Source organism: Callithrix jacchus, chromosome 9 (assembly GCF_049354715.1).
Source record: "Callithrix jacchus isolate 240 chromosome 9, calJac240_pri, whole genome shotgun sequence".
Taxonomy (NCBI): Eukaryota; Metazoa; Chordata; class Mammalia; order Primates; family Cebidae; genus Callithrix; species Callithrix jacchus.
The window spans coordinates 22,852,632-22,876,589 of record NC_133510.1 but is presented as its reverse complement, the minus strand read 5'-3'; the positions used below and the strand labels follow the sequence as shown (position 1 = coordinate 22,876,589).

The 23,958-nt window shown below is 46.9% G+C and overlaps 1 protein-coding gene across 7 annotated transcripts; it reads right to left on the bottom strand.

Annotated features, from left to right (window-relative positions):
* Positions 1-141: 141 nt before the first annotated feature.
* Positions 142-22,998, bottom strand: FOXJ2 (forkhead box J2). Of its 7 annotated transcripts, none has more exons than XM_035255641.3 (11): positions 22,837-22,998; positions 15,266-15,612; positions 12,969-13,043; positions 11,646-11,714; positions 11,324-11,464; positions 10,437-10,635; positions 7,042-7,446; positions 6,544-6,645; positions 5,492-5,701; positions 4,427-4,525; positions 142-2,898 (listed from the first exon to the last, which is right to left on the bottom strand). In XM_035255641.3, the coding sequence occupies exons 2-11, from the start codon at positions 15,596-15,598 to the stop codon at positions 2,810-2,812; spliced, it is 1,722 nt and encodes a 573-aa protein (XP_035111532.2). In that variant the 5' UTR covers positions 15,599-15,612; positions 22,837-22,998; the 3' UTR covers positions 142-2,809. The 7 variants fall into 7 exon arrangements, with proteins under 7 accessions (XP_035111532.2, XP_002752354.2, XP_054094084.1 ...); XM_002752308.6 differs by lacking the exon at positions 22,837-22,998 and adding an exon at positions 21,519-22,647; XM_054238109.2 differs by lacking the exon at positions 22,837-22,998 and adding an exon at positions 21,177-21,275.
* Positions 22,999-23,958: the final 960 nt, after the last annotated feature.

Here is a 23,958-nt window from a genome sequence, read left to right as displayed (position 1 = left end):
TATCACAAAAAAAGTCAGGGTCAACTAATTCAACCAGTGGTGGAAGATGGAAGAGGAATAAAGACCAACTGAAACCAAATTCTTTCACATTTCTATTTTCCTTCCCTGGCCAAAAGAAATTTGAGACCAGTACCAGGAAGATAAAACTGTAAACATTCTTTTTTTTTTTATTAAGAAAGCATGCAAAAAAACAATGACAACAACTTGTGAGACCGGACACCCCCTTCCCAGGATGCAGCAATGCAAAGCATTATGGGTGGTGGCACAAAGGACTCACCAAATCAGAAACATGAGGAGCAGGGACTGAGGAGAGAAAGGCTAGGATGGGTGGATCTATACCAAATAATTACTCCTTGTGTCCCTCTCCTCCACTTTCTCTCGTATTTCCTCTTACAGGCAGTGAGCTCCTGCAGTTTTGCAAACATCACCCAATACAACAATTATGACTACACTTCAGGTCTGGCAATGCTAGACCAACAAGAAAAGTAGTATTCTTTTCACTTCATGGGGCTGGGGGTGGGGGGGGCAGGAACTGAGGCCCAAAGGAAGTCAGGTGTGCTCTGTGCCATGAAACAAGGCTGAGCTTGGTGGAAGGGAGCTGGGATCTCAGGAGGCCTGATGGCCAATCTCCCATCCCAGACCCAAACTTCAGCTACCCTGGCTCCACACCAGAATTCTTCATGAGATTAGTTTGCAGAAGACACAGATAAACAAGGGGCATTTGTATGTATGAATCAGTTCACCCTTGCAAATCCTGTATGGGTCTGAACAGGAAAAGTGTTTAGAAAAGAGGAGTGATCATTTGCAAAGGGGAGAGCTGATGGGAAGTTGTGTCTAGGACGCACCTTAACTGGAAGGAATAAGGAAGGAAAAGATGCCTAAAATAGGGACACTGGGCAAAGGCATTTTGCCATCCTCTAAGAGAAATTCTCCTTTCCCCAAAGGGAAATATTATATCATACTTCAACCCCACTAAGTGCCCGCCAGCATCATGGGAGATTCAAGCCACTCGCACCCCCATTTCTTTTTTACAAGGCTTTAAAGAAATAAAGTGCTCTTTAGTTAACTGCCCTATCTTGCCTCTTTACTTCAGCCTCACTGGACTTCTTCAATAAACTCTCATATATAACCCCCTTCCAAAAAAAGGAAAGGGGTGGATGAAAGAAAAAAGCAGGAGAGCAGAAAGCCAAATCTCTCGGAAATCATGGGTAAATAAAATAACATGAATGAAAAGCAGAAATCACAAAGAAAGTGGCCTTGTCTATTCCATACATTTTGTACCACAGATTTTCAGCAAGTGAAATAAGGACAGAAGTAAAATTGTTTTTCCCTCTCATAACTAAAATTCAGCAATTAACATTAAAATACACTGAGTACTTTGCAACAGTAAATCATAGCCACCCCTTGTAAAAGTAGATGAGTTAGCTCTATGCCTTTTTTCTGGGGGTCCCCCTTGGCCCTCACTGAATTCTTGCCTCTAGATTATTTACTCTCCTCCACCAATCTCCTTCACCCCTCAAAAGCCTACTTGCAAAAGCTTCAGCCAGATGATCTGGATTCTAAGAGAAGCATCTGCCTATATATTTAAAGAACTAAAATATTCCCTATCCATTTCTTTGCCATCTCCCTTTCCTTCTCCTCATCCTCCTACCACCAACACTAAAGGTTTGGTTCTGCTATGAGAGGTGGGAAAGAGATTCTCATCATGTCTTAGGACACAACAAAACTCAGCGTGATAACGGGTTACTTTTTCTTTCTTGAGAATCCCAGAAAAATGAGGAAAGAAAAAGATGGGTTGAAGATTTGAGCAAACAATCAAAGGAGGACAAGCTAATATTTGCTGAATGAGAAACAGGGATGGGAAGATAATTCGTAAATACAAATAAGAGCCACAATTAATTTTCAAAGAAAAATACTTTTCAAAGCCAAAATAGTTAAGTTGGAATCATCTCCAAGAAGCTAAAGCTATGCTGAATAGTTGTCCTCATGCCCTACCATAGAAGCAGAGTCTGGGCTAAAACCAATCCTATCCTCTCAGAGAATGGGCTCAAAATCAGCCAATGGACACTGATGTACCATGACAGAGCACACCCAGTTTCACACTGACTTATATTCCGTCTCTTCTAACCCAGGTCCCCAATTCCACTAGGATTTTATTGTCACCCTCCTGCACCACCGTCATCACTTTTACCCTTGATAGGAAATGCAGACTGGCAGAAGTAAGGATTGACAGTATAAAGGGACAAGGAAGGCCTCAAAGGACAGAATTAGCACCATTTTAAAATCTCCAAATTCTTGGCTGCCAAGTAATGTTTCAGACCCTTTCTATTTGATCATGTGGCCTCTCCAGTCCTGGCCTGAAACTGACGGGAACAAAAAATAATTTAGGGCCAAAAGGTGGGATTAGCATTGAGTTTCTCCAAGAAAAAGGTAAACTAGACTTTGAAACCTTTCTCTGTAGCAATCGTGGCTTCATCTTCCAGCCTGATGATTTTACATTAGCAAGAGGTGAACATGATCCATGGTGTAGGGACGGCGGACAGTATATAACCAATAATAATAATAATAATAATATAAGAATAATAATAAAAGAGCTGGGGAAAAAACAGGAAGGAAAAGAGAAGAACGAGGCAGGAAAGGGGGGTTATCTTCGGCAGCATCTTGCGGTGGCTTCTCTGACAGAGAAAGAACAAAAAGAGGATATATGTCTATATACAGATGGAGGGGAAGGGAAGGGCTGGGGTTGCTCTTTCCCCACTGCCAGACTTCACCACTCGGCCCTGGGCTGATGTCCACACTCTGTGATGCACTAAGTGATCAAGTCCCAGTCGAAGTCATCAGGGATCTCCTCATTGGCACCAGGAGGTGGCACTGGGGGCCGAGGGACCATATGGTGTGCTGTTAGAAAGAAAGAAGGAGAGTGAAAGGAGAGTAGATGGGAAGCTGTTCCCTCAACCTAGAAGGACTATGCTCAGCCCCAGATAACACCATGAAGAAGGGCTTGTGAAGCTATCACCCGTATCAGCTGGAGTTATTTTTGGTTGCAGGTCACCACTTCAGTGAAGTCTCAGGAAATAAACTAAACTACATTCCACAGCAATTAAATATTATGCTGTCATTAAAAATTATACTTCTGAAAACATATGATAACGATAAAATAACATACAGAAGATAATATCATACAGCTGGGAGCAGTGGCTCACACCTGTAATCCCAGCACTTTGAGAGGCCAAGATGGGTGGATCGCTTGAGGTCGGGAGTTCTAGACCAGACTGGCCAACATGGTGAAACCACCTCTACTAAAAAATAAAAATTAGCCAGACATGGTGGTGGGCGCCTGTAATCCCAGCCACTCAGGAGGCTGAAGCTCAAGAATCACTTAAACCTGTGAGGCAGAGGTTGCAGAGAGCCAGGATTATGCCACTGACCACTGTACTCCAGCCTGGGCAACAGAACAAGACTCTGACTCAAACAAACAAACAAATAAACAAACAGAAGATAATATCACATGAAATAGCAGTATAGAAATTTGTATTTATATTAAATGGACAAAGAATACAAAGAGTCAGATATTGCCCCCAAAAATTGAAAACACTTGTGGTTTCAGGCAGAATAACAGTGATTTTTCTATACGTGTCTAAATGTGAAGGATCTGTTCACTTTGTTCTATCTATGGCAATTCAGTGTCTCCCTACCCCACCCCCGCTAACAGAGCTAGTTCAATCCCAGACCCCTGATTCTGGAGATCAGGTGACAGAAAAGCAGACATGGGCATAAAGCAAGTATGTGTAGATAACGAATTCATTTTATTTGCCTGAGCACATCTTCCATCTAGATTCCAAAGCCACACATAAATGTTGCATGTAGCTATTTTTTGTTTATATGTATGCTTTCACTTCCTTTTACTTATGCAGTCACTAGCTAATTTTAAAGTACATCTAGCTGGGTGTAGTAGCTCACGCCTGTAATCCCAACACTTTGGGAGGCAGAGGTGGGCAGATCACTTGCAGTCAGGACTTCAAGACCAGGCTACCCAACATGGCAAAACTCCATCTCTACTAAAAATACAAAAATTAGCCAGGCATGGTGGTGTGTGCCTGTAATCCCAGCTACTTGGGAGGCTGAGGCAGGAGAATCACTTGAACCCAGGAGGTGGAGATTGCAGTGAGCCAAGATCACACCACTATACTCCAGCCTGGGCAACAGAGTGAGACTCTGTCTAAAATAAATAAATAAATAAGGTAAATCTGTCTTCTTTAGTCTCCCCTGATATATATCTCCAGAGCAGGTAGCCTTGGGAATTATAAAGGCTCATTCCCTCCTTCAGATGCTGGCAAAAATACAGAGAATCCCAGCTCAGAGTTAAAGGAAAGCAAAAGAGCTCATCAGATTACCACAGTTTTGAAACAAGCTTCCTCGCTCTTACCTGGGCGATTGTAGCCTGCTGAGTCCTGGGTGGGGATTGGGTACATTGGTGATGGGCCAGGGTAGAGGTGGGGAGCTTGTGGGTGCCCATAAGAGTTTACTGCCAAAGAAGAGAAGAGTTACTTGAGTTGAGGGGGGTGGTGGGTCACTATACTCAACAAAGCAGGGAGGAAAAGAATATACCCTTGCTCCCATCTTCTTTCTCTCTTCCTTGCCCTGTTCTATAGCTCCTGCAGGCTTGAAGCTCCTGTTCTATAGCTTCTGCAGAAGCTACCAGTCCTCACCACTGAGGGTAGAAACAAATGGATACTACAATTGTGAAATCACTAAGATATAAGGATGAAAAATATAGAAATGTAGGGCCAGGTATGGTGGCTCATGCCTGTAATCCCAACACTGGGAAGCCGAGGTGGGCAGATCCCTTGAGCTCAAGAGTTTGAAGATAGCCTGGGCAACATGGTGAAACCCCAGCTCTACACAAAATACAAAAAAATTAGCCAGGCATGGTAGCAAGCACTTATAGTCCCAGCTACTTGGGAGGCTAAAATGGGAGGATCAGCAGAGCCCAGGAGGTCAAGGTCGCAATGAGGTGTAATCACACCACTGGACTCCAGAGCCTAGGTGACAAAGCGAGACCTCATTTCAAAAAAAAAAAAAACAAACAAAAAGCAAGAAACCAGAATATTAATCACAACATGTCTTTCATTTCACTAGTTTGAAGATCATATACATATAGAACCACCATTTCAACTGGTATCATCCAGTTAGGGATTACTGAGCCACAGATTGAAAATAGGGCCTTTCTCTAACAAATTTCCTCCCTTTTCTTAAGTAATTCTGATCTCCCAAACCAAGGCCTAAAAAGAAATCATACAATATTTCTTTTGCATTTTTCAGTTTAGGACTTCACTAACTCAACAGATGTTTAGTCAATTGATAAACTAGTTCCACTGCTCAGTTTGGATCACTGCCCCATAAAATGCTTTCTCTCTGTTCTCTTTTGTCTTTCTCTTCTCCTTCCTTTTCATCACAGTCTCTACCTCCATGGCAACTGTCTGTGCAGTACCTTGGCTCATGGCTGACTCCTGTTTGCCACTGGTGAGGGCACAAGAGTCAGCAATACGGGCAGGGGCTGGTGGCCGGTGGGTACCCCCTTGGGGGGTCACATGACCAGTCTGAGTAAGGAAGTGGTTGAGGGAGTCACACAGATTGGCAATGTGATGCTGGTCGAGGGTCCAGTTCTTCTGCTCTGCCTGTCGTAGACTCTCCATTAGTTCTACAAAGAGGAAAGGAAGCAATGCAAACCTTGTAGAGGCAAAAAGCCCCATAAGACCCAGCCCTATTGCACCATTCCAAACACACCATAAATCATTACCACTGATAACAGGCACTAACAATAACAATTTACATCTTTTAGAGCTCTGCATTTTTAAACTCTCATTCTATTTGATCCCTTACCAAATTCTTTTTTTTTTTTTTTTTTTTAAGTATCATTCTGTCACCCAGGCTAGAGTGCAATGGCACAATCTCAGCTCACTACAACCTCTGCATCCTAGGTTCAAGTGATTCTCCTGTCTCAGCCTCCCGAGTAGCTGGGATTACAGGCACGCACCACCTCGCCCGGCTAATTCTTTTGTATTTTTGTAGAGATGGGGTTTCACCATGTTGGCCAGGCTGATCTCGAACTCCTAACCTCAAGTGATCCACCTGCCTTGGCCTCCCAAAGTGCTGGGATTACAGGCGTGAGCCAATGTGCCCCACCTCCTAATTCTTATCATAATTTCCATCTTACTGAAGAATATGATAAACTTTCAACGTGACTGAGTGACTCAGCCAAGGTCACACTGTCAGTATCAGTAAGTGATGACAAAACTACAAAATAGTGGTCCAGGGCTTCCAAATTCCTGAGAGCCTTCTCTCTCCCAAAGACAGAATTCACTGCCATATTTTGAGTTAAGATAAAATTAATTTGAGTTACTTTGAAAATAATGTAAATATTATCCATCTTGCATAATATGAAAGAAAAACAATGAAATCCTCAATTTCTGAACTTCATTTAACCACCCCCTTCCGGTTCTAGTTTCTACTGGGTTTTCCCTTCATCCTTTGATCACTAACCTGAGAACTGTGACTGCTCAATGCTGGACCAGTTGAGCCGATTCACCATCTTGAAGCTTTCCTTTAAAGAGTCAATATTAGAGCACCAGTCAGAAGGAAAGGCTGTAAAGAAGAGGGGAAAGTGGATAATAAGACAGAGTGAAATGTAAGACAGCATCAGCTGACCCCAGACTGACTACATGCAAGATTCTTGCATCTATAGAGATTATCAGCTGCATTTCCAAGTTTTGGACTCTCTCTCCCTGGGGATTTAGGACTGGAAAAGCTATCTATACTGTGGGTACAACCAGCCTCATAGTCAGGAGAATACGTAAAACAATCTCAATTGATCCAAAAATTCTGTATGACAGAGCCCTAAATAGTAACTTCGTTCAGATGAGCTCACATGAAGGAGCAAGCTTAAAAGACCCATCATTAACGAACTGCACCTCCATGACAAAGTTAGGACAAGGGCATCATCCAACCCTCTTCTACATCACTCTGCACCTCCTTACTCACCAAAGCCAGTGCTGTTGATGGGAGCCTGGCCTTGTGCCTGTGGCTGTGGAGGTGGTGGCTGCTGGGTAGGGTGGGGGTGGGGATGGTGCTGATGAGGGTGGTAGCCTCCATGCTGCAGTGGAGGTGGATGCATGGCCATCACAGGGGGAGGCCCATAGCCTTCTGCCCCAGCTTGCTTTCCCCCTGGTGGGGTACAACCATCTGGGCTTGGGGTGTGCAATGGAGGAGCACCCCCTACAGCTGAGGGGCCCTGGGCAGGTGCCTGCTGCTGCTGTGGCTGGGATTGCTGGGGTGGTGGCTGTGGTGGCGGCTGCTGCTGCTGTTGTTGAGGTGGCGGTGGCTGCTGCTGCTGATACATGTAGTAGTTGTTCGAGGGTGGGATGTCCCCCAGGAGAGACGAAAAGCCTGCAAGTGGGGAGGAAGCAGGCAAGTGACTTAAGCAATGCATTTTTCACAAAATGGGATTTTCCCTGGTTGAGCTCGGAAGTCTCAGACTGAAACTGTGAAGTTAAAAGGATAAGAATGTTCTAGGGCAGCAAGGATCCCTGTGGCCCTCCTGGCAGGTATAAGAGATAAGAAGACACTTAGATTAGAGGAGGGCCCTGATAGTGTGGAAACCACTGAAATCTTACTAAAAAGGTCAGTGTGCAGCTTTTAATGCTACTTCTCAGAGATTTGGGTGTAGGCCTGAAATCAGTTTCCCAGCAGGTGAACTTTAAAAAGGAAACCATCCCTGGTCGGCTAGTGTTTACGGGGAAAGAAAACAAAGAAACAAAACAAAGCCATTGGTCACATACTGTCTCCTCTTCCATATTTTCTCTACACTTTGCTACTGCCAACTCCTTCCTGTATTCTCTTTTTTTTTTTTTTTTTTTTTGAGACAGTTTCGCTCTTGTTACCCAGGCTGGAGTGCAATGGCGCGATCTCGGCTCACCGCAACCTCCACCTCCTGGGTTCAGGCAATTCTCCTGCCTCAGCCTCCTGAGTAGCTGGGATTACAGGCACGCGCCACCATGCCCAGCTAATTTTTTTTTGTATTTTTAGTAGAGACGGGGTTTCATCAAGTTGACCAGGACAGTCTCGATCTCTTGACCTCGTGATCCACCCGCCTCGGCCTCCCAAAGTGCTGGGATTACAGGCTTGAGCCACCGCACCCGGCCTCCTTCCTGTATTCTCTACAAACAAATGCTGCTTGAGTGAGGAGCACAGATGGGATGGAGTTACTTCTCAAGTAGACAGGCCGGGAAGAACAAAAGTCTAAGCCTAGGGTCTTTCAGTCACAATAAAACTTGAGTGAACACTAGGCTGTCCTCACTCGATCTAATTTTTTACTTTATTTCTGACAGTTTCTCAAGTTCCCACCTCCAATCAACCAACCACCTGGGTTGGATTTATTTCTCAAGCAAATGCTACAGTCTTGGAACACAATTCTAGAAATTGATCTCCTGGGATATACAAGAAGAAATTCATGAATATTAATATAAGTTTTCCGAAAAGTAACTCCTAACCAGTTTTCATCATTTCATTCAGCCCCTGCTGCCAATAAAGAGCCACTGCACAGAAAGAGAAGGTCCAATTCCTCACCTGAAGTCAACCTCACAACCTTAGAAATCTCTACATTATTTAAAAAATGCACACACAGGAATTGCAGAGGGATGAACCAGATGTTCTCTCAAGAGGCTTCCCAATAAAAACTTTAATTCATTCTCACATGATAATTAGGGAAATATGCATGGACAAGATACTAGCTGATATTAAGAATGTACAGTCAATTATGTTAGGAGAGATAATGTCATAGTACACAACCATAAGAAAAGTCATCATTTAGGTATATACATCAAAATTGTATTTATATATATATAAATTGTATTTATGGGTGGAATGACATGGTATATGTGAATTCCATTAAATTACTCCAGTTTTTAGAAGGCTCTGTGGTAAACAAAACAAGCCTAGTAAAATACTAATAACTGTTAAAGCTGGGTGATGGAACACAGGGGTTCATTATATTTTTCTCCACACTTTTGCATCTGTTTGCAATTTTTCACAATAGCAGTAACATAAATATAAATACACTAAAAAGTCAAAAGAAACTTTTCACAATGAAACGCAGGGATTCCTGGGGAGAGGGTACTGGTACTGTTACTGTCCCCTAGTGGTCATCCTCCGATGACTCGCTTGCAGCCATAAAATCGCTGCCTTTAGTTCTGGAAGGGGCAATCCTCCAACTGACTTTCTGAAGCAAATAACCTATCCTGCCTCCTGAAACAGCTGTATTTGCACAAGGACAGATGAGCTCGCTCGGCTCCAGTTTTAGTTCATGAAATATTTCCTCTGAGTAGTGATACCTCTCGTTGTGTTAAAAATAAGAAATATGGGCCGGGCGCGGTGGCTCAAGCCTGTAATCCCAGCACTTTGGGAGGTTGAGATGGGTGGATCACGAGGTCAAGGGATCGAGACCATCCTGGTCAACAAGGTGAAACCCCATCTCTACTAAAAATTCAAAAAATTAGCTGGGCGTGGTGGCGCGTGCCTGTAATCCCAGCTACTCAGGAGGCTGAGGGGCAGGAGAACTGCTTGAACCCAGGAGGTGGAGATTGCGGTAAGCCGAGATCGTGCCATCGCACTCCAGCCTGGGTAAGGAGAGTGAAACTCCATCTCAAAAAAAATAAAAAATAAAAAATAAAGAAATATGGGCCAGGCGCAGTGGCTCACACCTGTAATCCCAGCATTTTGGGAGGCCGAGGAGGGCTGATCATCTAAGGTCAGGAGTTCGAGACCAGCCTAGCCAACATGGTGAAACCCCATCTGTACCAAAAAAATACAAAAATTAGCTGGGCATGGTGGCGGGCACCTGTAATCCCAACTACTCTGGAGGCTGAGATAGTAGAATCACTTGAACCCAGGAGGTGGAGGTTGCAGTGAACCAAGATCTCGACACTGCTCTCCAGCCTGGGCAAAAAACAGCAAAACTCTGCCGAAAAGAAAAGAAATGAAATGAAAAGAAAAGAAAAAAGAGAAATATGGCCAGGCACGATGGCTCACACCTGTAATCCCAGCACCCTGGGCCTTGAGGCCAGGAGTTCAAGACCAGCCCGGCCAACATGGTGAAACCCTGTCTCTACTAAAATTAGAAAAATTAGCCGGGCATTGTGGCACGTGCCTGTACTCCCAGCTACTCAGGAGGTTGAGGTGAAAGAATCACTTGAACCCAGGAGCCAGAGGTTGCAGTGAGCCATGATCGCACTACTGCACTCCAGTCTGGTCAACAGAGTGAGAACCTGTCACCAAAAAAAAAAAATTAAAATTAAAAAATAAGAGAAAAAAAGAAAATATCACCACTTGTTCAACAAGATAAAAAAGTCTCCACGCACCCATCCCAACTCCAGACTCACCGTGCTGAGAGGAGGAAGAAGACTTCTCCAGCATGGATTTATAGAGGTTGCGGAAGGACCAGCTTAGATCCTGAAAGTTGATCTCTGAATAGGAGAATTTAAAGTCATGGTTGGTGTTATAGAGGGGAGGAGGACCCTCAGCACTTTCTCGGCCTGAAGCCCCTGCTGCCACTGCTCCGTCATCCACAGATCCTGTGCCCTGCAAAAACAGGTAAGAAATTCCTGATCGGTGGCCCAGCTGAGGGACCAATACAACCCTTCAGTGATCACCAGGCTCTCCTGCCTGTCCTCTTTTCCTCTCCTAGCTCTTCAACAACCCAGCATCATTCTCTCCTTTTCTCATTGATTCTTATCTTGAATCTACCCTCTTTCTCTCCTTAGTCTCCATTTCTTCTTTTTGTTTGTTTGTTTCTGAGGCACGGTGTCAGTCTGTCACCCAGGCTGGAGTGTGACAGTATGATTTCAGCTCACAGCAACCTCCACCTCCTGGGTTCAAGTGATTCTCCTGCCTCAGCCTCCCAAGTAGCAGGGACTACAGGTGCAAGCCACCATGCCCAGCTAATTTTTGTATTTTTAGTAGAGATGGGGTTTTGCCATGTTGGCTAGGCTGGTCTCAAGCCCCTGGACTCAATGATCCACCTGCCTCGACCTCCCAAAGTGTTGGGATTACAGGCATGAGTCACTGCACCCAGCCTTTTTTTCCTGATCTTTCTCAAAGTTCTGCTATGCTTTTCTATTTCTCTATTTCCCTCTTTTGCATTCCCCTTCTTTCTCAATTTACCCGCCTCATATATCACAGATATTCAATACATAATTCTGAATGAACAGGGAGACATATGAATCTATTCACCACCCATCCCATGACCCCTGCCATATCTGCTTCCTACTTGGCTGTAGCTAGCAATAGATGTGGGACTCTGAAGTGACATCTGAGGATTCCCCTCGGGAGGCAGCGAGGCTTCTCCACTCCCTGGAATGCCTCCCCGTGGGCTCTTGCTTGCCTCCTGTTCTGGTGAGTCTTGGGACAGCTGAGGGTTGTGAAGAAAAAGAAATCTATAAGCAGAGGCACAACATCCTCCCAAGACCCATGGTTTCCCCTCTGCTGGTATTCCTTCCACCTTTGCCTCTGAAAGGACTGAACATTCACAAGAGAAGGTGGAAGGAGCAGCTGGCTTAGATGTGGCATCTCCCCATGAGCTGCGAACTTACATCATCATCTGGAGGATGTCTTCTCTTTCGGGAAATGTCAGGGCAGGTGTCAATTGTCCAGTAGGAACCCTGGAAGGAGATTCCATTCCCACAGAGATCAAAATCATTACATTCAGAACCTCCCAGGGTTCTGGGTATTAATGAACAGCAAATTTGTCCTAGAAACTCACTGAGTATGCCAGAGGTACTCCTGTGGCCCAAACACAGGCCTCAACTGTTTTGGAGGAGCAGAACAATGGCATCTAGCTCAAAGAGCTGAAAATGTCCAGACACAGCCTCTCCCTTCCCTTCTGACCTGAGGCAAAACTTGACTTTAGCATCCACATCTGTCAAATGGAGAGAATGATCCATCCCTTCTCTTTTATGGGGGAAACACCAGGGACTTTTGTTTAGAGGCATTTCTACAAAGGTTATTAAGTCTACCTTTTACATCTAGGAAAAAAGAATGACACACAAAAAAGAGGGAGCAGGAAAGTCAACTTTACCCTAAGTATATCTTTTTCTTTTTTTTTTTTTTGAGACAGAGTTTTGCTCTTGTTACCCAGGCTGGAGTACAATGGTGCAATCTCGGCTCACCGCAACCTCTGCCTCCTGGGTTCAAGAGTTCTCCTGCCTCAGCCTACCAAGTAGCTGGGACTACAAGCGTGTGCCACCATGCCCACATAATTTTTGTATTTTTAGTAGAGACGGGTTTCACCATGTTGACCAGGATGGTCTCGATCTCTTGACCTCGTGATCCACCAGCCTCGGCCTCCCAAAGTGCTGGGATTATAGGTGTGAGCCACCGCTCCCGGCCTCTATTTTTTAAGAAAAAATTTCACAGTCTCTTTTCTTTCTTAGATGGAGTTTCACTCTTGTTGTCCAGGCTGGAGTGCAATGGAGCAATCTCAGCTCACTGCAACCTCCACCTCCCAGGTTCAAGCAATTCTCCTGCCTCAGCCTCCCAAGTAGCTCGGATAACAGGCATGCGCCATCACACCCGGCTAATTTTTTGTATTTTTAGTGGAGACAAGGTTTCACCATGTTGGCCAGGCTAGTTTCGAACTCATGACCTCAGATGATCCACCCGCCTCAGCCTCCCAAACTGCTGGGATTACAGATGTGAGCCACCACGCCCGGCCTCACAGTCTTTCTTAGTCACCCATTCTACTGGGGGCCCACAAGCTTGACAACCAAGTTCTTCCTCTGAGAAAAAATAAAGATGCTTCTCTAATTAGCATGATTTCCTCTTCCATATAATTAAAACAGCCACAGGACTCTGGACTATCAACTTCTTCACTCTCCTTCCTGCTCCTCCCCTCAATGCTTACAGTAGTCTCTCACCTTCCCGGGGTCATCTCGAGGTCTGGGCACCTTCCGGAAGCACTTGTTGAGAGACAGGTTGTGCCGTATTGAATTCTGGGGATGTAGAGAAGCAAGTTAGACCTGAGCATTGTGCAGAGCAGAAAATTTCCCAAAAGAACACAGAGGGACACACAAAAAAATAATACGCCATGGAGTTCAAGTATCAGGATAAACTTAGTACCTCTTAACTACACTGATGGAGGGAATTATGCATCAAATAGCAAAAAAGCAATGAGATAAGAAAAATGCAGGCCTGGCGCAGTGGCTCACATCTGTAATCCCAGCACTCTGGGAGGCCAAGACAGGCAGATCACCTGAGGTTGGGAGTTCAAGACCACCCTGACCACTATGGTAAAACTCTGTCTCTACTAAAAATATAACATTAGCCGGACGTGGTAGCACAAGCCTGTGATCCCAGTTACTCAGGAGGCTGAGGTAGGAGAATAGCTTGAACCCAGGAGGCAGAGGCTGCGGTAAGCTGAGAGATCACACCATTGCACTCCAGCCTGGGCAAGAAGAGCAAAACACCAAAAAGGAGAGAAAGAGAGAAAAAAAGCCGGGTGGGGGGAGGGGGAGGGAGGAAGGAAGGAAGGAAGGAAGGAAGAGGCAAGCAGAGATTAAATTGATGGGAGGGAATGGCTATAAATTTGATTACTACCACTTCTGAAAAACTGATTATATAGTTTTTCAATCTTTCTAGCCAACTGACAAGTATACAAATGCCTCACAATCACATCTGCCCAGTTCTTCAGTCTACCCTGATACCAAAAGAACAATGCTTTACAACTATTTATATAAATTATGAATGAAAGAAAAACAGATCACTTTCATTTTCTCAATAGCTCACAGAATGTTGACATTTCAAGGAAAGAAATATTGTGTAAGTGTGCTGAGGCCAGGCATGGTGGCTCACACCTGTAATCCCAGCACTTTGGGAAGCCGAGGCGGGCGGATCACCTGAGGTCTCCAACCCTTCCAACATGGAGAAACCCTGTCTCTACTAAAATAAAATTAGCTGGGCGTGGTGGCTCATGCCTGTAATCCTAGCTACTTGGGAGGCTGAGGTAAGAGAATCACTAGAACCTGGGAGGCGGAAGTTGCAGTGAGCCGAGATCGTGCCACTGCATTCCAGCCTGGGCAACAAGAGCAAAACTCTGTATCAAAAAAAAAAAAAAACAGTGTGTTGGGTGAGGTTGGGGGTTATGGAAGCTAGCAGGGACATATTTACAAAGAGAAAGCTCAATGGGCCAGGTGCAATGGCTCATGCCTGTAATTCCAGCATCTTGGGAGGCCACGATGACAGGATCACTTGAGTCTAGGAGCTTGAGGCCAGCCTGGGCAACATAGTGAGACCCATTTCTACAAAAATAAAAAAATTTCCTGTGCATGGTGGTACATGCCTGTATTCCCAGCTATTCAGGAGGATGAAGTAGGAGGAATGCTTGAGCCCAGGTTCAAGCTGTAGTGAGCTATGATTGCACCACTACAATCCAACCTGGGTGACAGAGCAAGACCCTGTTGAAAGAAAGGACAGAAGGAAAGAAAGAAGGAAAGAGAGAAAGAAAGAAATGCTGAATGCTTTCAACAGTCTCCAACTCACTACACGGTCTGTATAACAACTGGTGATTTACAGAGTGAGAGAACTACATATTAAGTTCCCATTCCTACTCAACACTTGACAAATTAGCTGCTGCTCCAAAAAATTGAGCATATCGGCCTTCCTTCTTTGCTTGGGAGAGGAACTCCTTCTTTTTTCATCTCCAGCCAAACAACTTAACTTCTCCTTACTCGCTTGGTAGCCAACTGTTGGTAAAGAACCTAATTGTATTATTATTTTTCTTGGAATGCTGCTTTTCAAAAGATGATGACTGTGCAGTGGAGCTATGGAAATCTGATGATCTAGATTAGATTCCTACCTCTAGGTAGGAAGGGGTGATGCCATGCTTTGTACAGTGACTTGAACATCGCAGAATGGCAATAAACATTTGTGAAATGAATGAATATCCTCTTTGAGGGATCAGAAGATAAGACGGTGTGATGAGCGACAGCATCCTGCCATCCCCATCACTATACTTAATGGCTTGGAGTTTCCCTAGTATACATTATAAAAGTTGTTCAACTCTGAAAAAAAGGAGGGGGCAGAACATATGAGATTTTAAATTTTCACATCTCTGAGACAAGCCAGAGTAAACTGAACAGGTTACAGGAAGAAACAAAAGTAAAGAAAAAGGCTGTTGAAGGTTAAACCTAAGCCAAGATTATAGAAGCATTCCCACCTTCCAACCAATGCCAGCATTCTTATAATAGGGGAAGTTATCACAGATCCAGCGGTAAATCTCGCTGAGGGTCATCTTCTTGGCTGGAGAGGAGTTGATGGCATAGGTGATGAGGGTGGCATAGCTGTATCGTGGCTTGCCGTCCTGGTGAACTGCTGCCTCGTCTTTGCTAAGGGTGGCATTAGGATCTGTGGGTGAGCCTGGTGAACACTTGCGGCTGCTCCCGGGAGGCCCAGCCTGGGAGGCACTTCCCAGCTTCTCAATGGTAGCTCGGAGGGTCAGCTGGGGGAGCCAGTCTATGGAGGTGAGGCTACTCTCTAGGTCAGAAGCCATGGTACTTCTGGGTTCTGCAGAGAAGACAAAGAGGCGATGAAAATACTGGGGGCAAGTAATACTCAAATCCTTTTGTTTGAGGGAAGTAAGTTTCTTCCTACCCTCATTCCCATGAGAGACCCATGGCATGGTCTTCCACTGGGTGTTCCCAGAACCCCCAAGCAGGTCTATCTACCAGATGATGAGTGCTAGTTACCCCACATCTTAATGGGGAGCACGGCCAAGAAGCCTCCCCACATAGGATTAAAGAGATCAACCTTCACACCAGATTGAGCCATTTCCTCAATTCACCTTACTTATAGCTCTACAACATAATATTTTTAAACTATGTAGGAATTAGGGTTTTTTTAATCCATGTAGATAGCAGGTAAAATTAGTTAAAGCCCATTTTCCAATCATGTGACACCTGTTATATTTTCATACAACATCCATAGATAGATGGCATGAATGTACAAATAAAGAAAAAGTCTACCAAAATACAAACATACACGGACGAAGCACACACCAACATTTTTAAAGATGTTTCATATTAGATATGAGCGCTTTCCCTTTTTATCCCACACATAGGTGCACCTGAGGCATATTAGATCTATCCCAGGCATAAATTATATATGACAGCCAGCAGACAGACACATAAACAGTGAAGCAAATACAGAGAGATCATGACTACATATACAGCATACATCACCACCAGAGCACAAAGTCACACACAGAAGTAACATATCCTGAGTTCACAGCTGCCCTCACACTTTTAAAGCTACCCCTTGCATGCTCCCGCCCACAGACACCAACACCAGGAAGAAGTCATCCACAAGCACCTCCCACCTCTCAGCCTGCTGGGCTTCACAGAGTCAGGGAGACACCCAGCTGTGTGCCTACCGGTTACAATCAGATAGCCTGGCTAAAAATAGCCACACTGGGGCTCGAGCTGGCTCCCCTTCTCCGCCCTCCTCCTCCCTCCTTCCTTCCCAGCCAGGCAGGCATGCTCGCTGCACCTCCATGCAAACTCCTGGAGCTGCCAGACCGCCTACGCCTGATGTTTGCACACCCTGCTGCCACCCACACTGCCTGGCGCTCTTGCCAGCAGAGAGGTATAGCTAGAGTGACGTCTTGTGGGGGAAGGTGAAGAATGATGGGTGATATCTGAATTGCAGGGTCTAGAGAGGCTGGCAGGAACCACTAGGTAGCCATTTGGCACTCCCATAGTGCTGATGCCAGCAACCCCTAAGCACTTGCTGCCTAACAGGTTTGTGCCTGCACAGCCACCAGGTTCCAGCTAACATTTTCCTCCTCAGTCCCACCAGGGCATTTCTCCTGAGGAGCCAGAACTAGATTGCCTCAAAGTTCAGAATCCTGAGCAGAAACATAGGATGCAAGTGATCTCTAAATCCACAGCCAGATATATACACAAGCATATACAGACAAATACAACAGATCCATACATTTTGCAGTCCAAAGCTCAACAGCAGATGGGACCATGTGCCCCACCCCATCTCCTGACCCCAATACATCCTTCAAGGTCTCAGCTCCCTCTTCTATCCTAGGTAGTGATTCTTCTGCCCTTAACCCTTAACCCTTTCTCCTAAGGGTCAGCATTCTCACTTACTCCCCTCTCCCTAAGATCCCACCCACGCAGATGGCAATCTGCATGTGTGCACACGTACCCAGCCCTGTGCTCCTAACCAGCAACACACACACTCCACAAGGCTGAAGCAAACACCTTAGTGCCTCAGGGGCCGGGGCAGCAAGAGACCCAACTGTGACCCAAGAATTGTTTGACAGAAGAAAGGGGCGGGGGAAGGGGGATGGCCTGTTTATAAATAGCATCATGAAGGGTTTCCTCTTTATCCTTAGCTTCTCTCCCACCATCCTCCTCTTCATCCCACTACCACCTTGCCCTAAACCATGGAAACTTGGAAACTAATAGGAACACGTAATCATTCCAGGAACCTCACACCTTCCAACACTACTAAGTCAAAACACCCCAGACCCTGGGCTACACAGCAGGGTACCTGTAGCAGGACCACAGTCCTGCAGCTGGGTCATCGAGCTGAAAAGTGGCACGCCGGTGAGCAGGTTTCCAATGGCCAGGGTCCTCCTGGGTCCTCCCCAGATGGGAGGTCCCTAAATTTGTTCTGCCCTATTCCCTATTATCTCCTACTAAAGATCCCTAGGAAATCTCATCTTAAGAGTACAGAGACCTTCAGTTGATATTTCATTTGAAACAACTTTTCCAACATCGGGCAGGGGCATGAGAGTGGATTTAAAGTGTTGAGAGGGCTTACAGAACCCATTTGGCACATGCCAATCACAGCAAGTTCCTGAAAGGGAAGCACTCTCAGCCCTTTGCAAGTTGTTCAATGCCCTTCCCTACCCTTACCCCAGCACCAGGTTAGGACCCTGAGGTTAAATTTAACTTGTCTCCAGCCCCCTTCCAGTCAGCTCTCCAGATTCAGCCCCAGCACTCAAAATACATTCAAATCTCATCAGCTACAAGCAGCTTGTAGCATCTGATCCTTTGGATCTTTCAGCACCATTCTCCTTTAACCCATCCCACTTCCTCCCCCTCTTCACTTCCCCATTTGTGAAGGGCAGCCCAGCATGGAGAGCCACTGAGAATGAGGTTCTTTGGTTCTATTCCAAAGCAAATCCTCCTGGACTGTCCCCAACCATCCCTTGCCTCCCCAATGAAGTTTTGTTTGTTTTTTTTTTTTTGGAGATGAAGCCTTGCTCTGTAGCCCAGGCTGGAGTGCAGTGGCATGATCTTGGCTCACTGCAACCTCCACCTCCCAAGTTCAAGCAATTCTCCTGCCTTAGCCTCCTGAGTAGCTGGGATTAAAGGCAGGTATCACCATGCCCGGCTAATTTTTATATTTTTAGTAGAGATGGGGTTTCACCATGTTGACCACGCTGGTCTTGAACTCCTGACCTCAGGTGATCTGCCTGTCTTGGCCTTCCAAAGTGCTTGGATTACAGGCATAAACCACCATGTCCGGCCCCCAATGAAGTCTTGATGCCTCAATTTTCCCCTTCAATAAAAGAGATGAACTAATAAGCCCTGCCAAAGCATCGTCCCTGCAGGGAAGTGAATGAAGCTTAATAAGCTTGCGGCTGCCATGCATTCCACGCTCCCCAAAATAATGGCACAAGGCTAATGTTCAGGGCTATTATTAGAAAGGCAAACAGAGGTACTTCCATTTCTCAGTCCAACCAACCTAGTTACCCAGACCTCTCTCTCCAGGTGGGCCTCATGCCACGGGGTTTGGGCAGAACCTGAGTCAGGCCGCATTCTTCTGTGTGTGCTGGAAGACTAAAAGGAAATACCCATAGAAGCTGGGAAAGGCAGCCAAAGGGCAGGCTCCATCACATCCACGGGCCGTCTAATGAAGACTACAGAACTGGGAGAAAGGCAGAGAAAAACAGACAGACAGACATTCTGGGAGTGAAAGACCGCTCCTGGATGCAACATGTAAGATCCACAATAACAGACTCAGTCTTCTTCCCATTTTATCTGAAAGGCCACTAATTGTTCTAATGCCAATGTCAGGTATTAAAGTGTGATAACTTCCTGCCCTATACAGAATGTCAGAACGAAGACGGCAGTGGCTAGGTGTAGCACATGAGGAGTTAGGCTGCCCAGGTTTCAATCACAGCTCCACTATGTTGCAAGGATTACCTTCAGTTAATATTTTTTTGAGCACTTACTAAGGGCTATTTAACTGTAGCTATAGTTTTTGACTGGGGGAAAAAAAGAGAACACTAAAAATTAAAAATTAGCAAACTGACAGACTATAGAGATAGGAGTGGAAGCTGCAAGCCTGCAGTGGTTTGTATTACAAAGCCTGCTCCGAGTCTGCAGTGGGTTTCAGGATGTCAGACTCTCAAACGATTCCTTTGGAGATAATATCATCCAGTATTGGCTAATGCTAGGATCAGGAAGACTCCAAGAATTAAGGAAGGAGGGACCATCATTTCTTATCTTCCAGGAGAACTAGGTTTAAGGCATGGTTTGGGAAAGCACACTCCGTAAACCACAGTTAATCCCACCCAGTAGCCATCTGCTTCTAACTGATTCAAGAGGCAAGGAGGGTTGGGAACTCAGTGCAGCGCCAGTTAAACTGCATGGACGTGGTGTACTTAGAGGTGGGATCCCGTTCACCCTGAGCCATCAGGCAGGTGCACGCCAGCATCTGGTGAAGTACTTTGAAAGAAACAGGCTGCTGTTAACTAGAGTGGCCTCTTTTGTAAAAGGTAGGGGAGGGAGTTCTGGAGTTAGGAGTCAAGGATCTTCATCCTTTTGAGACTAGAGGTATCAGCAGTGAAGCTCTCTTATTGGTCCTAGAAAAAATGATCCCAATCTGAGACTGGGCTTCCCTGCTGCTTAAAGGACTGTCCTGTAGACAGTCATGAGTGCTCCCACTGGCTGGGGGAGGCCGAGCCTTTCTCCTCAGGTGGGCATCCTTACCACCACCTCTCCATGTCCTTGCACAAGGGCACCTGCTTCTAAAAGCTCACCAGAAACATACAATTCTAGGTAACCGAAGTATAGTCTGAAAAACACGTTAAGTACCTGTCTCCACACACATACCCACTCGAAGCAGAGAGAGCCACACTCACCTGAATTAAGAAGTATATGCATGTTGTCCTACAGCACAGCCACACAAAGCTGTGCCCTATCTCATATACCACATGAACAGGTAACTTCCAGGACAAGTGACTGTACTCAGGAACTTAGGCAGACCTCACCCATGCCCCAGAGAGAGGAGAAAATATGAAAACCCAAGTCAGATGAAGCCTCCTTCACAACTTGGCCTTGCTGTGAGAAAGAAGATAGGGTATCTGCTAATGGCGAGGAAGGAAAGCAGACACCCAGCTAGTGACCTCCCCTAAAAACAGTCCAGGCTTCACAGGGAGGATTTCCTGGTACCCTTTTCCTGCCTTTTCTGAAGATTCTGGACTTTGATAATTCCCTAGCTTATGAAAGAAAACTTTAACACAAGGTTCCGGAGACTCAGAACTGAACAAGAAACAGGAAGGGAGAGGATGAGACTCTTAGGTACTTTTCTGGAAGGAAATTTTATATACTCCTCAAAAGCCAAATCTTCCCAGTCATCAACTTATTTAGATGGAAGAGCAGCAGCCCTCTTCCCTTTGTATCCAGGATCTAATTTTCCTTGAAAAATTGTGAGCAAAAAACAGGAGTGGAGAAGGAGACTGGGGCAGCATCAAGGAAGCATTTCAACCCAGGAGTTGGCATTCCCCTGCATACTTTCTTCTCGCCTCAGAACATGTGGGATTCCCATTTTCCCTTTGGATTTTACGGGCAGAGGCATGCATCCAGCTAGGAATGGAAATGGCAGGAGAGGAGGCCTCTCGGTGTCGGAGACAGGATGAGTAAGAACAGATTGCTTTTCTTGTCAAGGGAATATGCTGGAGGGAACGAACACCTCTGGCCAATGCGAAGCTGACCTCGGCATGCCCTGGGCAAGGCCAGGACACCAGATGCCACCATGACTTTGATGAGAGCCCACTCTCCATGTGAAAAGGCCCAGGGTGAAGGGTGCTATGGAAGTCTTACCATTGGCTGGGTTGTGCAAATCACTGCTACACAGTATGCATGTTCTCAAAATGCAGCCGTTTTCTGATATCCCTTTTCCTCAGCATGAAAACATCCAGTTCCCTAGGGACCTAAAATCAATCCCATCCCTTCAGTCCCCAAACACTAAGAAACCCATTTCTCAGAGCCTCTGCAGCAAGATGTGGGTTCAAATCTAGAGCTCTCTTGGAACACATTTCCCAGTGGATTTTCTGAGTCATCACTCTATCATCCCCACTAGTGAAACCCACGATCCACCATCTCAGCCCCCTACACCCACTAGTGCCAGACTATGACAGAGAGAAGATGAAACAAAGCACTAACCTGTCTCCAAGGTTCCCCCAGCAAAGGGAGGGAACCACCTGGTACTGGAGTTTGGGGGTAGAGGGATTCCCCTCTTCAGAGGCAGATGACGGCTCTCATCCTCAGTGGCTCTTCCTGTACTTGGCTGAGCCTCCCAAGTTGGTGAGGGGAACTGGGTCCCCTGAGGATGAGGAGTCAGGGGAGGAGGAGGGGGAGGGGGAGGAGAAGGAGGTCCTACTTGGGGAAGGTGGCACACCCCCCACACCCTGCTTGTTACCCTGGGGAGGAGGGGAGGAGCCTCTCCCAACCAGGAGTTGTCTCCTCCCCCTTGGGGGAGTTCCCCTCCCCCCCAAACTGGATCTTTCTGGGGTGGAGGGCTCTTTCTGTCTGCTGGAGATCTGAGCGGAGGGGCTCTACCCCGTTCCACTGTCTAGGTACGAGGAAGTTGAGGGGGAGGTCTTCCCCTCTCCAGCTGAAAGCCAATTCCTCTTCTTTCCCTGGAGTGGCTTCTGAACGTAAGGACTCCCGTTCCCCGCGAATACTGGTGGGCCGAGGGTGCCTACTCCATAGGCACAACCCCCTCTCTCTTTGCCTCGAAAGTCCTGAACTGTTGAGAGTGTGTGTTTGGAGGGGCGGAGGCGCGCTAGGATGGTCTCACTCTGCTTCCCTAAGGAAAGCTCCCCTCTTTCCACTTCTGGGGTCTCCTCCCCGGCCAGTACAGCGGTCTTCCTCGCCTCTAGGCAGGAGAGACGCGTCCCCTCCAGGGGTCTCTTCTTTCCCTCACCCGAGTGGTAAGGGTCTTCTCTCCAACAGGGGGAGAGGTTGCTCGCGTCCCCGCTCCCGCCTCCGCTCCCGGGGTGCCTCAGAGGGTGGGGTTTTCGTACTCCCGGCTCTCCCAGAGCTGGCCTGGGCAGCACCGTCCGGGAGGCCGCGGCTCGAGACTCCCGTCCCTGCTACTGTGGCGGCAGCGCCTCCTCTGGGGCCGTCCTGTCCACTCCGCTCCCCTCGGCGCGTGGGGCTCCCCGCGCTGCCACCGCTCGGGCTCCGGCCAGTCCGGGCTCCCGGGGAACCAAAAGGCGGACGGACAGTGTCAGGGCTCGGCGCGGGCTCGGGCTCGGCTCGGCTCCGCTGCAGGCCCCGGCTCCTCCCCGGCCTCCGCGCGGCGCTCCCGCCCCTCCCCGTCCCCCGCCCGCCGCCGCCGCCGCCGCCGCCTCCCCGCGCGGGTTAAGGAGGAGCCGGGCAGCGCCTAGCCGCGAGCCGCGCCGCCCGGGTGTGCGCTCCGCCTGGAGAGCAACGGCCGCGCTCACGATGGCGCGGGGTCTCACCGCCCTTTGCCCACCTGCGGCCGCGTCGCTCCGGGAACCCGCCGTCTACCGGGGATGACAACTCACTGCTCCCCATCGGGAGATTCCCTCGTGCACACCGTACACCGTCAATTCCAGCTGACACTCCAACTCCGGCGTTTCATTCTGTTGAACTCCGTAAACAGATAAACAGCCCCAGCTTTCTCAGGACTATCTCCGATGGACTTCTCTTTCCCTCCAGTAAAGGATCATGAGCCTTGAGGTGAAGATTGGGGTGAAGTTTATGTTTCCCTGATACCATCCTGGAATTTAGTAAATGCTCCTTCAATGAATGGATACATGAAAAATGAGCGTGTAGCCGGGCGTGGTGGCTCACGCCTGTAATCGAAGCACTTTGGAGGCCAAGGCGGGCGGATCACCTGAGGTCGGGAGTTCAAGACCAGCCTGACTAACATAGTGAAACCCCATCTTTAAAAAAATAAAAAGAAAAAGAAAAATGAGCGTGTAACGGTGAAGTAAACATCAGAAGATCTGGGTCCTGTTCCTTGTTCCAGCTTCGTAAACTTGTGCATGGCCCTTATTTTCTGTAATCTTGTTCAGCGAAGAAAGGCTGCCTGCTTACCCTTTACAGCTGTCATATCCTGAAATCATATTATTCTGCTCCAAAGTCTTTCTGCCTGTTTACCCTTTACCGCTGTCATATCCTGAAATCGTATTATTCTGCTCCAAATTATTTCTTATATATTTCATACTCTGGCTTTCCCGCACCCCCCACCCCGACCCTGACGAAGTTTCGCTATGTCCCCATGCTGGAGGACAGTGGTACGATCTTAGCTCACTGCAATCTTCGCCTCCCGGGTTCAAGAGATTCTCCCTCCTCAACCTCAGGAGTAGCTGAGATTACTGGCGAGCGCCACCACGCCCAACCTATTTTTGTATTTATAGTAGAGTCGGGATTCACCATGTTGGCCAGGCTGGTCTCGAACTCCTGACCGCGTAATCCACCTGCCTGGGCCTCCCAAAGTCCTGGGATTACAGGCATGAGCCACTGCACCCGGCCCATACTCTGGCATTTTAAACTTCTCTCAAACTACTCTAATTTGTTCCCTCCTTCCTTCCTTCCTTCTTTTCTTTCTTCCTTTTTTCCATACTTCTTT

What these genes read in the sequence shown, in the direction of transcription:
- FOXJ2 (XM_035255641.3), bottom strand. Translation starts at nt 15,598, where the DNA reads ATGGCTTCTGACCTAGAGAGTAGCCTCACCTCCATAGACTGGCTCCCC. An exon ending in GACATCCTCCAGATGATGAT is followed by an intron (nt 11,465 to 11,645) that starts GTAAGTTCGCAG and finishes CACAACCCTCAG; the next exon opens with CTGTCCCAAGACTCACCAGA. An exon ending in CATCAACAGCACTGGCTTTG is followed by an intron (nt 6,646 to 7,041) that starts GTGAGTAAGGAG and finishes TCTTCTTTACAG; the next exon opens with CCTTTCCTTCTGACTGGTGC.